Raw genomic sequence first — 16,335 nt, forward strand, 5'->3', positions numbered from 1 at the left:
AATGGGAAGTTGACGGGCCACATTACATTCAAATTTGATACAATACAAAATTATTGTTAATCAATTAGTTATTTGAACTACTATAATACTACATTACTATAATAATACCGCTAGGTTTAAAATTTGAGATATTTCTCCACGTGCTTATTTCAACAATCCAGTTTTCCAGTTTAAGTGTCGCCAAATGCAGTCCGGCGGCTCAGTTAGCAGCGTTTGGCAGACACACGTCAAGATTGGGCAGCCCCTTTTTAGATAGTGCCGCAGTGCCCTCTGTGGATGCTGCCGCAGTGCCCTCTGTGGATGCTTATAGTACATGACGTTACAGTTGAGTTGTGAGTGCAGCTCTGGATGTGACTGGAGTAAAGTACATGATATAATAGTAGAGTTGTGAGTGCAGCCTGGGATTCCAGCTCTGCTCCTGACATCACTGTCCATATATGGACAGAGATGTCAGGGGCAACTCAAGAGCTGGAGTCCCAGGCAGAGCGCTAGTAGGCTCTTCCTGGGACTCCAGCTGTGCTCCTGACATCCATCACTGGGACTCATGCTCTGGGGAAGACCCTGACACACTGTCCATATATGGACAGCTATGTCAGGGAATTCCACAGTCCCGGAGCAGAGCCGATACTAGCGCTCTGCCCGGAACTCCGCTCTGGGGAAGACCCTGACACACTGTCCATATATGGGCAGCGATGTCAGGGAATTCCACAGAGTCCCGGAGCAGAGCCTGTACTAGCGCTCTGCCCGGGACTCCGGCTCTGGGGAAGCCCCAGACATCGCAGATGACAGCCCCAGGGGCCGCATGCGGCCCACGTGCTTGAGACCCCTGACTTAGGCCTCATTTACACGAACGTGATATACGTCCGTGCGACGCGCGTGCTTTTCACGCGGGTCGCACGGACCTATACAAGTCTATGGGGGCATGCAGACAGTCCGTGAGTTTTGCTCAGCGTGAGTGCGCTGAAAAAAACTCACGACATGTTCTAAATTTCTGCGTTTTTCGCGCATCACGCACCCATTGAATTCAATGGGTGCGTGAAAACCACGAAGGTCGCACGGAAGCACTTCCGTGCGAACTGCGTGACTCACGCAAGAGCTGTCAAACTCTGAATGTAAACAGAAAAGCACCACGTGCTTTTCTGCTTACAAACATCCAAACGGAGTGTCTTAGAGATGAGCGAACCCAGCAAAAAAGTTTCCGGTACGCGACGTCAGGAGACAGTCACTGTCCAGGGTGCTGAAAAAGTTAAACTGGTTCAGCACCCTGGACAGTGACTTCCGATCACAATATACATGAACGTGTAAAAAAAAAAAGAAGTTCTGACTTACCGATAACTCCCGGCTTCTTCCTCCAGTCTGACCTCCCGGGATGACAATTCAGTCCAAGTGACAGCTGCAGCCAATCACAGGCCAAGCACAGGCTGCAGCAAATCACAGGCTGCAGCGGTCACATGGACTGCCGCGTCATCCAGGGAGGTGGGGCCGGATGTCAAGAGAAGGACGCGTCACCAAGGCAACGGCCGGGAGACCGGACTGGAGGAAGTAGGACGTTCTTGGTAAGTATGAGCGTCTTTTTTTTATTCACAGGTTGGTGTATATTGTGTTCGGCATTCACTGTCGAGGGTGCTGAAAGAGTTACTGCCGATCAGTTAGCTCTTTCAGCACCCTGGACAGTGACGGGCGTCGACTAGCCTCATCTCTATGATGGCGGCTGCGCGAAAATCACGCAGCCGCACATCATACACTGATGACACACGCAGCTGTCAAGTGCCTTTTGCGCACGCAAAACGCTGCGTTTTCTTGCGTGCGCAAAACGCACACGCTCGTGTAAATGAGGCCTTAGGCTGTGTTCACATCACCGTCTGTATTCCGCTGAGGAGTTCCGTCTGAGGTTTCCGTCGGGTTAACCCCTCAGCGGAAAGGAGAAACCCCTCAGCTTCCTTTTCCTTCACCATTGAACTCAATGGTGACGGAAACCTAGCTAATTGTGAAAGGGTTGACGGAATCCACAGAGCAGTCAACTACGCTATTGGTTCCGTCAAGAACAACGGAACCCTGTCACAGCGGAGACATACGGAAACCATTAGCTAGGTTTCCATCACCAAGGATATCAATGGGGAGGGAAACGGAAGCTTACGTTTCCATTTGCCTTTCCGTTGAGGGGTTAACCCGAGGTATACCTCCGATGGAACCCCTCAACGGAAGGACAACGGTGATGTGAACAGGCCCTTAGCAGTCACATCTTGCACACAGACTTCTGGAAAGTGTGATTTCCGGTGATTGAGTGGAGTGAGGGGGTTTTATAGCTTGCCGCCGATCGCGCGGCCTGGCGGGCTTTGCGGGGCGAGATATAGATTTTGTGGGTGACATTTTGGGGCCTTTATATTCCATATGTTGGAGAATCGCGCCGACCAAAACCAGCGACGTTCACATTTTTATCATTTGGACTTTTACGGATGCGGCGATTACGTTACTAATTTTTACTGTTTACATCATTTTTTTATAAAAATGTATCACAATGTATGACAATGGTAACCGGTCGGCATCGCACAGTTTCTTCGGAGGACAGAGGAAGCCGCTATCTCTAACTGATCAGATGCCGCGGTCGCTATTAATCACGGCATCTGAGGGGTTAAACGGCCGGGATTGCGCTGTCTCTGATCTTGGCGGTTGCCGGCGGCTGTCAGTAGTCGTGCTCCTTCTAGTGTGACGGCGCACGTACAACATAATACTATAGATCTGATGTCACCAAGGGGTTAAACCCTCCTGTATTTCATATTTACAGCGCTTAAAAAAAATAATAATCACCAACACTGTGCCAGACAAAAACGCATCAAAACCGGACAGAAATGACCTCATGTAACCTTACCTTACTACTGCATCGTGGAAAATCTCCTGACTGATAACAGAGAGAGCACTAAACAACAGCGGTGACCAGAAGTCATGTACACCCGACCAGCGCTGCTACATTTCATACATCGGAACTACTGAAGGACCTGTGATGACGTCACCACCCTCTGACCGTCACAGACCTTTCACGCCGCTGGAGGGGCGGAGCTTACAAGTGGAGAGGAGGCATAACCCCGCCCCCTCAGGTCGCTTGATCATCAGCACTAAACACAGCAAAGGAACCCGCTCCCTCTAAGAGCCCCGCCCCCTCATATCACGTGATCATCATCACAAGTCCTTCGTCCACCACCGTTCTCCACTGATAAGCTCCTCCCGATCACGTGGTGGTGACGTCATCACAGGTCCTTCAGCTATTTCCGTGTATGAAGTATTTGTTTGTTTTCTATCAGTCTCGCGGTGCGAGGATTAGATTCTGCGGGACGAGTTGTAGATTTTCAGGGCGTCATATAAAGTATCACATAATCTCACTGCAACTGCAAAACTCCTATGTGGGGAAAATGGGGAAAATCTGTGATTCCTCCAATGTTTTCTGGGTTCTTTTTTACTGCGTTCACCGTGCGTTAAAAACGTCCTGATAATTTATTCTGCGGTCAATTTAATTACGGCGATACCAAATTCATATAGTTTTTCATGATGTGCGACATTTACCAAAAAAAAACAGCGTTTCAAAAAATTGCTTTTGTGTTGCCAAATTCTCAGCCAGAACTTTTTTTTATTTTCCCGTGGATGGAGCAAGGTCTCCCCAGTATCCGCCATGTATCAGGTTGTCAGGAGTCAGGTCTTCATTGTCTGGGGGGAAAATGTCTTCATTTTACTCTTCTCTGAGAGATAGGCCATAAATGTCTGATATATGGGGGTCCCACTTTTATGTGGAGAACGGGGGTCCCCCGACCCGCCTGGTGAGGTGATGACTATATCCAGGTGGAGAATGAATGGAGAGGTGACCACACATGTGCACGACTCTCTCCATTCACTTGTATAGGAGGTCCAGAAACAGCCGAGCACGGCCAGAGGTGGAGCCGCATCTATCAGACATTCCTGGCATATCCCGGGGAGAAATGTCCGTGTTGGGAATACCCCTTTATTCCATGTGGTGACGGCTCTGAGAAGATGTTTCTCTCAATGATTAATAAGTGAGGTTCTGTATGTCACACATGATGTTATCCCCTGTATGATTTCCATCTTCTCCTTTCTTCATAAAGACGTCTGCAGTACTAGATCCTCCAGTTCCTCCAGTTTTCTCATCTTCTCCTCCACAACGTTCCTTCTCCTGAAAGACTCACCAAGGATGGACAAGGACAGGAATGAGATGAGCAGAAGAATATTAGACTTCACCTTGGAGATCATCTACCTGTTGAGCGGAGAGGTAAACTTTACTACATTATAGAACAAGTCACACATGGGGAAGGGACAATACATAATAGGAAGAATCCAGTGTCCTGTATAACAGCGTCCAGACCTTCCAAGTGACGTCAAGAAGCCACCAGCAGAAAAGCTGAAGATCAGCCACCAGTATGGTCAGTTATGTGTCATGTCACCAATGCTGCAATAGTAATGTAGAGCAATGAGAATGACCAGGAACCAGGAGGATCAGGATGACCTCTATATAGAAACATAGAAGATGACGACAGGAGGAGAGCACATGGTCCATCTAGTCGCCCCCAATATTATTTCCTTTTTAGTTTTCTTCTTTTTTCTCAATGTCTTTTTGTAGGTGAGGTCTCCAGTATTACAGTTGTGGGGTAACTAGAGCACTATACAGCGGGGTCACAATCTCCCTCTTTCTACTGAGGGGGGATACTGTGTTCAGTTCTCTAAGTGTCTCTCTCCATACACAGGAGTACACAATAGTGAAGAAGACATCGGGTGACTGTACGAGTCCCATCATCCATGAGTCAGGAGGATGGAGCAGTAGTCCCATCACAGAGCCTCCCCCTCACTCCCGGATACCTGAGAAGAAGATCTTAGAACTGATCTACAAGATGACTGAGCTGCTGACTGGAGAGGTGACACTGCTGGGAATGCTGGGAAATTCTACAGTAACAGCACTGGAGGTGTCTGGGTGATGACTGTATCATTGTGTGTGTCAGGTTCCTATAAGGTGTCAGGATGTCACTGTCTATTTCTCCATGGAGGAGTGGGAGTATCTAGACCAGAGTTTCCCAACCTTTTCAGGCTCGAGGCCCCCCAGGAAAAAAAAAAATTCTCAGGGCACCCCTACCAAAAATTGTTTACAAAATGGCTAAAAACAAGCAGTACACTCTTAGGGTATGTTCACACAACGTTTTTTGTAAGGCAGAAACGAAAAATCTGCCTCCAAATTCATTTAGGAATTTTGAGGCAGATTTTGAATTGACATCGTTGTTTGACTTCATTTTTTTTTTTGCTGTGTTTTTTGCCCACATTTTTTTAAGCCGCTGAAGCGAATGCAAAAACCGCAGACAAAAAAAGCACCAAACGAGCGATGCAGGTTTTTTCTGCCTCCTATTAATTTCAATGGGATGTCAGGTGGAAACCACTCGAAGACCATCAGCCCCCCCCCACTCACAGTAAAATGACCATCAGCCCCCCCCCCACTCACAGTAAAATGACCATCAGCCCCCCCCCCACTCACAGTAAAATGACCATCAGCCCCCCCCACTCACAGTAAAATGACCATCAGCCCCCCACTCACAGTAATGACCATCAGCCCCCCCCCCACTCACAGTAATGACCATCAGCCCCCCCCCCACTCACAGTAAAATGACCATCAGCCCCCCCCCCACTCACAGTAAAATGACCATCAGCCCCCCCCACTCACAGTAAAATGACCATCAGCCCCCCACTCACAGTAATGACCATCAGCCCTCCCCCCACAGTAATGACCATCAGCCCCCCACTCACAGTAATGACCATCAGCCCCCCCCCCACAGTAATGAGCCTCAGCCCCCCCCCCCCGCTCACAGTAATGACCATCAGCCCCCCACTCACAGTAAAATGACCATCAGCCCCCCCCCACAGTAATGACCATCAGCCCCCCACTCACAGTAATGACCATCAGCCCCCCCACTCACAGTAATGACCATCAGCCCCCCCCCACAGTAATGACCATCAGCCCCCCCCCACAGTAATGACCATCAGCCCCCCACTCACAGTAATGACCCTCAGCCCCCCCCACAGTAATGACCATCAGCCCCCCCCACTCACAGTAATGACCACCAGCCCCCCCCCCACTCACAGTAATGAGCCTCAGCCCCCCCACTCACAGTAATGAGCCTCAACCCCCCCCCACTCACAGTAATGAGCCTCAGCCCCCCCCCACTCACAGTAATGACCATCAGCCCCCCCCCACTCACAGTAATGACCATCAGCCCCCCCACTCACAGTAATGACCATCAGCCCCCCCACTCACAGTAATGACCATCAGCCCCCCCCCCCCACTCACAGTAATGACCATCAGCCCCCCCCCACTCACAGTATAATGACCCCCCAGTAAGGTGACCATCACAGAGAGAAAGTGTGCTTACACCTGGGGAAGGAATAAATAAGGAGGTATAAGAACAACAACTCCCAGCATGTCCAGGCTATTATGTGATATCAATGGACATTACAGAGAGGAGCTATAAGAGGAGAGAACTACAACTCCCAGCATGTCCAGGCTGTTATTATGTGATATCAGAGGACATTACAGAGAAGAGGTATAAGAGGAGAGGACTACAACTCTCAGCATGTCCAGACTATTATGTGATATTAGAGGACATTACAGAGAAGAGGTATAAGAGGAGAGAACTACAACTCCCAGCATGTCCAGGCTGTTATTATGTGATATCAGAGGTCATTACAGGGAGGAGTATAAGAGGAGAGAACTACAACTCCCAGCATGTCCAGACTGTTATTATGTGATATCAGAGGACATTACAGGGAGGAGGTATAAGGAGAGAACTACAACTCCCAGTATGTCCAGGCTGTTATTATGTGATATCAGAGGACATTACAGAGAAGAGGTATAAGAGGAGAGGACTACAACTCTCAGCATGTCCAGACTATTATGTGATATTAGAGGACATTACAGAGAAGAGGTATAAGAGGAGAGAACTACAACTCCCAGCATGTCCAGGCTGTTATTATGTGATATCAGAGGTCATTACAGGGAGGAGTATAAGAGGAGAGAACTACAACTCCCAGCATGTCCAGACTGTTATTATGTGATATCAGAGGACATTACAGGGAGGAGGTATAAGAGGAGAGGACTACAACTCCCAGCATGTCCAGGCTGTTGTTATGTGATATCAGAGGACATTACAGGGAGGAGGTATAAGAGGAGAGAACTACAACTCCCAGCATGTCCAGGCTGTTATTATGTGATATCAGAGGACATTACAGGGAGGAGGTATAAGAGGAGAGAACTACAACTCCCAGCATGTACAGGCTGTTATGTGATATCAGAGGACATTACAGAGAAGAAGTATAAGAGAGAACTACAACTCTCAGCATGTCCAGACTGTTATTATGTGATATCAGAGGACATTACAGGGAGGAGGTATAAGAGAGAACTACAACTCCCAGCATGTCCAGACTGTTATTATGTGATATCAGAGGACATTACAGGGAGGAGGTATAAGAGGAGAGAACTACAACTCCCAGCATGTCCAGGCTGTTATTATGTGATATCAGAGGACATTACAGGGAGGAGGTATAAGAGGAGAGAACTACAACTCCCAGCATGTACAGGCTGTTATGTGATATCAGAGGACATTACAGAGAAGAAGTATAAGAGAGAACTACAACTCTCAGCATGTCCAGACTGTTATTATGTGATATCAGAGGACATTACAGGGAGGAGGTATAAGAGAACTACAACTTCCGTTATTCTGGCTACATTTCTCACACAACTGCTAACACTGTAAAGAAAAAAAATACTTACCCTGCCCACGTTAACGGCTCCTCTCCCTCTGTCCGGCTTCTAGAGGGAAGCGGTGGGCGGTACTCGTAACAGACATCCGCGCTTCACGTCTGCTACGAGGGCGGAGCTTGCAGCAAAAAAAAAATTTTTTTTTTCTGCAGTGGATGAGCTGAGTTCCCCCGCACCCCTGGACGGCTCTCGCGGTACCCCAGGGTGCCGCGGCACCTTGGTTGGGAACCACTGATCTAGAAGGACGCAAGGATCTGTACGAGGAGGTCATGGTGGAGAACTACCAGCCACGCACATCACAAGGTGAGATAAATATATATAACTTATATATTATAATTTTTTTGTTGAAGTGTTAATTTCGTCATGTGCAGTATATACAGACATGTGACTCCTGATCTCCGATCACACGTTCCTCGCTTTGCTGCAGTGCTGCACTAGGGGATGGTCACAGATTTGTTGTAGAAGTTTTTCTAACCACAATCCGATGAGTTGGACAATCACAGAAATTTCTGCCACCATTTCCCCATGTATGAACATAGTCTTATATCACCAGTGACTGATCTGCGCTGCTCTTATAATCCCTACAACATGAGGAGTGCAAAGTTCTACCATGTGGGAACAGAGGACATGACAGTCGTGCAGAGATATAACAAAGGGTTAAATATCTTCCTTGTAAGACACAATACACAGGGTCACTGGTACAGCTCACATTATACAGGGTCACTTTTCTTAGAACTTTTCATTGTTCTGTTCCTCTGTTATTCCTCCTAGAAATGTATGAATGATTTGACATCTAGGTGTTAACAGCCGGGGGCGTGTCCATACAGTCTGACAATGTCCAATCAGTGCTGACAATATCAGAAGTTGTAGGGACACGACTCTTTCACAAGGGGAATGGTAACACCCTTTTCTCAATTTAATCTTATATTTCCAGTAGGAATTACAGAGGAACGGCAAAACGCAGAGTTCTGAGAAAAGATGCTCCAGAATTGTTGATTCATGGGGAATACATGTATGTACTAAACCAGACGTGTGAGGAGAGCCAACAAGTCTGGATGAACTGGGGTTTGTAAGCCTAAAAAGTTTAAAGGTAATGTGTCGCTAGAAAATGTTAAATTTTTTTTTTTTTTTTAGTTAAACAGTTAGTGTATACATGATTAGACATTGTTCTAATTTTTTTCACAAGTCAGGAAATATTATAAATTAATTCTAATTTATAACATTTCCCTGTGCTGGTCACTAGAGGGAGCAATTCCCAAAATTGCAGCATTGGCATGTGGTAAAGCAACCTCATTGCTTTATGCTGCAAAATTTGAGAAGACACACTCGCTCTAGTGTCCTCACACAATCCCCCCTCCTTTATCCTGGCTAGAGCCAGGAAGAAATGAGGGGATTGAATGTTCAAACCTGCTGCACTGCACTGTGTGCCGCCATTTTTTGAGCGAATACACAGTGCAGTAGGCTTACATACAGTGGTTATATCACAAAACCTACATAAACATGACTTGCCTGCTCCTGCCGCCGCCGCTCCATCCGCTGCGTCCGCTCGCTCCGCACCTAGTCCTTGCTTCTGAACACGTCCGGAAGCCTCGACCGGAAGTAGTCATTTTACTGTCCGGCCGCGGCTTCCGGTCCACAAGACAATGGCGCCGGATAGCGCTCGGCCGAAGACCTTCCATTTGGACTGTGTGGGAGTGGTGCATGCGCCGCTCCCACACAGACCGCTTACACTATAGTGAATGGAACGGCTCCCGTTCGCATTCTCTATGGGGATGTATGTGCTGTATTCCATCACTGTATGTGTCGAAAATCAACACACACAGAGATGGAAAAAAAAATGACAGCCCCCATAGAGAAGTAAAAGAATGAAAAACGTAAAAAGTAAAACACAAACGCACAAATAAATAAAATGTATTTAAATATCAAACTAAAACCAATATTATATTAAAAAAAAAAAAATTTGTGACACATTGCCTTTAAACTTGATGGACTTAGACCTTGTTTACCCCACTAACAATGTAAAATGTCTCTCTCTGTCTATCCCGATCAGCCCTAACAGTAAAACCACCTTCCTAATATTGTGTAGGTCGCCCCCGTGCTGCCAAAACAGCTCTGACCCATTGAGATGTGGCATCTCCATGGTATCTGGCACACGTTAGCAGATCCTTCAAGTCATGTAAGTTGTGAGGTGTTGCCTCCATGGATTGGACTTGTTTTTCCAGCACATCCTACAGATCGATCAGATTGAGATCTGGGGTATTTGGAGCCAAGTCAACCCCTTTGGACCATTCCTGATCAATATTTGCAGTGTGGCGGGGGCATTATCCTGCTGGAAGAGGGCACTTCCATTAGGAATAACGCTGCCATAAGGGGGCACTTGTCTGCAGCAATGTTTAGGTAGGTGGTCCATGTCACATTTGCATGAATGCCAGGTCCAGCAGAACATTGGCCCGATGATCATACTGCCTCCACCTGCTTGTCTTCCCATAATGCATCCTGCTGCTGCCGTCGTACGGTACCTCTTCTGTGGGCTGGGACCAGATGAGCTCCCCATGCACATTAATGAGTCTTGGCCGTCAATCACCCTGTTGCCGGTACAACGATTCTCCTTCCTTGGAGCACTTTTGGTAGGTACGAACCTTTACATACTAGAAACACCCCACAAGACTGGCAGTTTTGGGGATATTCTCACTAATTTGGCCCCTGTCATTTTACACTTCTCCATGTTTCCAACATATTAAAGGGAATGTGTCACGAATTAAACCTTTTTTTTTTTTAAGTGTCGTTACTTATTGCTATTATATTTTTTAAGTTTTTTGCTGTATTTTTTTTCTTTCATATGGTGGAAAGTATTAAAAATTAAATAATAATTTGACATGTTTTCCTATGTTGGCCACCAGGGGGAGCACTTCCCAGAATTAGAGCTAGGTGAATAAGGCAAAGCAACCTGACTCACAGCTGCCGTAAATGTGGGAGGGAATCTCACCCCCCCCCCCCCTCCCACAAGCCAGGAAAAGGTGTCTTCAAATTGCTAAGCAGTTTCCGGCAGCCATATTGGGTGTGATTCTGCATCTGGCAGAAGTTATAGGAAACACCAAAAGGCTAAGGCTCTGTTCACACGCTTACTAAACAAAGGGAAAACAGCTCCTGATTTTCACCCATTTTTTAAATCAAACTCACGTTTTTTACGGCCGTTTTTGGAGCTGGTTTTCTATAAAGTCAATTAAAAACGGCTCCAAAAACGTCCCATGAAGTGATGTGCACTTCATTTTGGTGGGGCGTCTTTTTACGTGCCGTTTTTGGAAAAAGACCACGTAAAAAACGCCCTGTCGGAACAGAACACCGTATTTCCCATTGAAACCAACGATGTTATGATGTCGTACCCGCATTTTAGAGCTTTGAAAATTGTTGCAACTAAAAGCAAAACTACAATTTTGCTGCGATTTTTGTGAAGTCACGACATAATGCCAGGATTTCCTGCGATTCTCTGCAAAAGACAAATTTTGTTGCGTGATGTGACAACCCTGCATATGCAGCTTTTTAGTTCTTATTGAGGAATACTTGCAGCAAACATTAGACATCTAGGGCAAAGTGCACATGGAAGTCAGAGAAGTGCTGGGACTTCGGAAAATATCTTTAACAAAGCAGACAGAGATGTAAGCAGCTACTGCAAGGATTACATGAGAGTTCAGGCAGGCTATGAGTACAGGGAGCTTTAGCAGAGAGAGGCACCCCCATATTCTGCAGTCTGTCTACTCTTCTCTGTAACTAGAGACTGAATTTGCTGGAAAACCGAGGGTGACAAATGAAAGAAAAGGAGTCACCTAGTGGCAGTAACTTCATACACACTTTGCAAGGATAAAGCAGATTTTTTTTTTAAAATCAAATGGCAAAATTGCTAGATATCAGGTATACTATTAGATTATCTCAAGTTTTTAATGAAAAGTTATTGTCCATTTAAAGTGTTTTTCAGAGATTTATAAGGCTGGAATTAGGCATTCAATTTGTGTGGCAGTATTTGGTGCAGTTTTTTGAGTGGTGGTTTTGAAGGGAATGGCTCAAACGTCTCCATCCCGCTGGATCCATTTCTGACTGACTATAAAAAAAAAACTGAATACAGGCTAATATGTCATAAATGTGTCTACTTTGTGGTTTGAAGAATATAAAAATCACAAAATCCATTTTTAATCCTAACAGAAGATGCCAGTAAGAACTCTGAGGGAAACATCATGTTTTCGATAAATTATGAAGTAGAAGATGAAGATATTAAGCAGCAGACTTCAGGAGAATACCACATTGCCCTTAATGTACACCCAGGACTTCACTGTAAAGATTTATCATGTAATTCCCCTAATCATGAGGAACCTTCTCCTGACCAATCACAGATTGTTACCACAAGTACAGCTCAGAAAGAGAGTAAAAGGTTTCATCGTGGTAAAGAGTTTACAAATATCTCAGGTCTTTTTAAGCACAGAAGAATTCACACAGGGGAGAAGCCACATTCATGTTCAGAATGTGGGAAATGTTTTACACGTAAATAAAGCCTTATTACACATAAGAGAGGTCACACGGGTGAAGTCATTCATGTTCAGAATGTGTGAAGTGCTTTAGAGATAAAAACACGTCTAACATTACATGAGAGAATTCACACAGGAGAGAAGCCATTTTCATGTTCAGAATGTGGGAAATGTTTTACAGGTCTTGTTAGACATGAGAGAAGTCACACAGGAGAGAAGCTGTATTAATTTTCAGAATGTGGGAAATGCTTTTTACGAAAATTAAATCTTATTAAACATAAGAAAATTCATAGAGGGGAGAAGTAATTTTGTTCTATTTAAAAAAATGTTTTACATGGAAATAATTTTATTTAAACTCCTCAAAAAATTTGCATAAACAAAACTGTATTCTTGTTTGGAATGTGGGAAAAGCCATAGGAGCAAAAAAAGTTTTTGTAACTCATCTGGTTATTCAGACAATAAACCCTTGGCGACGCAGCCAATTATAGCCTTGTGAACACAGCCCCATTGTTTTTAAATCTGATGTGTCACTTTGAGATGAATTTAACCTTTCCTGAGATCTGCCGTGTAGATACAGCAATGTTGTAAAAACATTTCCACAAACCGCTGTACATGTATGATGGGGAGTCTGCATCATCACCAGTGGGTGTCAGCTGCACATTCCTGGCCAAAAGTTTTGAGTATGACACAAATTTTGGTTTTCACAAAATTTTCTGCTTCACTTTTTATAGCGCCAATTTGCATTAACTCTAGATTGTTATGAAGAGTGATCAGATGAATTTGTAATTAATTGTAATGTCATTCCTTGCCAGGAATATTAACTTAATCACACAAACCCAATTTCCACTGCAGTTCAGCTCTGCCACAAAATGACCTGCTAACATAATTTAATTGATGGTCTCATTAGCTCAGGGGAAAGTGTTCGGGGACAAGGTAGATGATATCACTGTGTCATGCTGATTGAATTATAGGAGAAGACTGGTTGCTTTAAAAGGGGGATGTTTGTTTTTTTAACATGTCCGTCTGCCCATTAAAGGGAATGTGTTGCCAGCAAAACATGTTTTTTTTTTAAGTAAACATTTAGTGTGTAGGTGATTAAACATTGTTCAAATTTTTTTTATTTTTTTCACGAGTCAGGAAATATTATAAATTAGATTCTAATTTATAATATTTCCCATTGCTGGTCACTAGATGGAGCTATTCCCAAATTTGCAGCATTGCATGTGGTAAAGCAACCACATTGCTTTTTGCTGCAAAATTGGGAAAAAAAGCACTCGCTCTAGTGAGCTCTGAGAATCCCCCCCTCCTTTATCCTGGCTAGTGCCGGGATAAACGAGGGGATTGAACGGTCTAACCTCCTACACTGTGTGTCGCCCTACATAGAAATCTCTTACCTGCTCCTGCCGCCGCGGCTCCCTCCGGCCCGTCCGCTCCCGCTGGTCCAAGTGCACAAGTCCGGAAGCCGCGACCGGAAGTAGTAATCTTACTGTCCGGCCGCGACTTCCAGTCCACAGGAAAATGGCGCCGGACGGCGCGCATTTCAAATTTGACTGTGTGGGAGCAGCGCATGCGCAGTTCCCACACAGACGGCGTACACAGAAGTGGATGGGACGGGACCCGTTCGCAGTCCCTATGGGACTGTGGCTGCCGTATTCCATGTCTGTATGTGTCGTTAATCGACACATACAGAAATGGAAGAAAAAATGGCAGCCCCCTTAGGGAAGAAAAAGTGAAAAAATAGAAAAAAGTAACACACAAATAAATAAAAACGTTTTTAATAAAACACTAACATTAAACTGACATGAATTTTTTTTTTGTGGTGACACTGTTCCTTTAAGGACAGTGGTGTGATGACGTAGGAACGTCTGCACGCATGCGAGTCTGTGCTCTCCCCGTGATCCTCCTCCATTCTGAACGCCGTAGGGGCCGTGCACTCCTAGTCTCCAGAGGCCACTGCAGAGGATCCTCGGGTGACCCCTGGAGTGTGTGGTAAACTATAAGGGTATGTTCACACGATAGCAGGCATTTACGGCTGAAATGACAGCCTGTTTTCAGAAGAAAACAGCTGCGTCGTTTCAGCCGTAAATGCTCCTCGTAATATACGAGGCGTCTGTGACGCTCGTATATCTTGAGCTGCTCTTCATTGAGTTCAATGAAGAACAGCTCAAATTACATTTCAAAGAAGTGCCCTGCACTTCTTTGCCGAGGCAGTCAATTTACGCGTCGTCGTTTGACAGCTGTCAAACGACAACGCGTAAATTACAGGTCGTCTGCACAATACGTCGGCAAACCCATTCCAATGAATGGGCAGATGTTTGCCGACGTATTGTAGCCCTATTTTCAGATGTAAAACGAGGCATAATACGCCTCGTTTACGCCTGAAAATAGGTAGTGTGAACCCAGCCTAAGCAGGATTGACCGCCCTGACCCTGATTTTGTCCTCTCCCTTTAAATGTATGTGGTGCCGGTCTGCTGTGATACCACAGATATCTTGGCTGCCCTGCTGTGATACTGCCGCTATTGTCTCTGTGCTGCTCCACCTGCACTGTACTGCTCCACCTATGATAGTACAACTGGCCTCCCTGTAGCTGGGAGATTAATCCATTTTAGGGAATGAGTTTGTGCAAATGCTCTTAGGAGCTCTGAAGTGCCCAAGAGTTTCCTGAACTTTTCACTTGACCACATTTGAGAAATAGATTGCTAAACCTAAAAGCGAGCCACTAGATAAGCTGTATATCTATATTTTATATATGCTAACCTGCTCTCATTAGGAAAAAGTTGGTGTACTTGTGATAAATCCTGGGACAAATGTACATTGAATTTGCATGAAGGTTATTTTTCTGCATGAAGTCCTTTATGTGCATAGTCTGCAATGGTCCGCAATAGCCGGTAACAGTGTGCAATAGTGATCTTGATCAAGCTTTTCAGCTCAGTGATTGGATGCTACAGATGACGGAATAAAAAATAAAAGCTGGGTAAAAATCTGTGATAAATCCAGGATAAATGTGCAATGAATCATCACGAAGTTAATACATGCATTAACAGGTTCCCGACAGCTGGCTGTGTTTTTACGGCCAGCGGTCAGGGTCTCTGAAGTCTGCCGTATAGACTAATTACGGCGGCACTTCAGAGACTGTGCACGCGCGATCGCGTGCACACAGCTCTGTGCCCTGGCTGTTGCTAACAGCCGTGGGCACAGTGTCAGGGGCCAATCTTTTGGTCCCTGAACATGTGATCGCTGTGACAACCAATCACAGCGATCACATGCATTTCTATGTAAAATACAGTGTGCACGCTGTTACCAACAGCTCTGGGCACTGTGCAGAGTATCAGAGACCAATCTGATGGTCCCGGAACATGTGATCGCTGTGATCACATTTTGTTTTATTTTGACATTTCTGGCAGCAAATCTCCTGCCTTTTTTCTTCTCCTCACACATTGTTTCAGTGTGAGGAGAAGAAGATACTTGAGAGAATTGCTGCCAGAATAATACTGTGGAAAAAAAATTGTTACACTGTAAAACATTTTATACACAAGGAAGAACAAGGAGTATAGAAGCCATATGATAAAAGAAACCTTTATTACATAAGTTATACACATAACACAGAAGAATTTAAAAAAAGGTACAGTTGGAAAGAGTGACTCTGTGAAATTTCCAATGCAGAAGGGCAGGCTCAGTTAATCAGGTATAAAGATACAGGAAAGTTACCATTAGCATGTGTGAACAGGGGCAAACATAGATACTAAAGAGCATGACATGATATAAATGTACAGGAATACAAAATAGAAACACAGTATAATGCATGTGCGAGTCTCTAAGTCGTATCCTATAGTAAGCAATGTAAGGCAGTCAACATTCAATCTCATGATTTGTAAAGTTTGCAAGTATAACCCAAATGCAAAAGGGTATCTTACCCATAATGAGGTGTACTTAGAGCCTGACGGACGTATGGAAAACCCCAATGCGCGTTTCGCAGTGTGCTTCCTCAAGGGGTATAAAGTGTCTGGTGCAGGGCA

General features: G+C 45.2%; 2 protein-coding genes across 3 annotated transcripts in view; one reads left to right on the top strand and one right to left on the bottom strand.

Moving 5' to 3' along the window:
• The window catches only part of LOC142661628 (uncharacterized), a 49,661-nt gene extending 46,556 nt beyond the window's left edge, over positions 1–3,105 (bottom strand). The window contains exon 1 of the mRNA XM_075839080.1: positions 2,870–3,105. The gene's annotated coding sequence lies outside the window, so the exon portion shown is untranslated. The remainder of the gene's footprint in view (positions 1–2,869) is intronic.
• Positions 3,106–3,999: 894 nt separating this feature from the next.
• LOC142675057 (uncharacterized) lies at positions 4,000–12,608 on the top strand. 2 transcript variants are annotated; one of them, XR_012852127.1, is made up of 5 exons: positions 4,000–4,276; positions 4,749–4,916; positions 7,954–8,104; positions 8,736–8,891; positions 11,999–12,608. XR_012852127.1 is itself a non-coding variant. In XM_075847225.1 (4 exons), the coding sequence occupies exons 3-4, from the start codon at positions 8,071–8,073 to the stop codon at positions 12,340–12,342; spliced, it is 378 nt and encodes a 125-aa protein (XP_075703340.1). In that variant the 5' UTR covers positions 4,005–4,276; positions 4,749–4,916; positions 7,954–8,070; the 3' UTR covers positions 12,343–12,608. The 2 variants fall into 2 exon arrangements, 1 of the variants encoding a protein (XP_075703340.1); XM_075847225.1 differs by lacking the exon at positions 8,736–8,891 and having other exon boundaries at positions 4,005–4,276.
• The last annotated feature ends 3,727 nt before the right edge of the window (positions 12,609–16,335 follow it).

This window comes from Rhinoderma darwinii, chromosome 1 (genome assembly GCF_050947455.1).
Source record: "Rhinoderma darwinii isolate aRhiDar2 chromosome 1, aRhiDar2.hap1, whole genome shotgun sequence".
Taxonomy (NCBI): domain Eukaryota; kingdom Metazoa; phylum Chordata; class Amphibia; order Anura; family Rhinodermatidae; genus Rhinoderma; species Rhinoderma darwinii.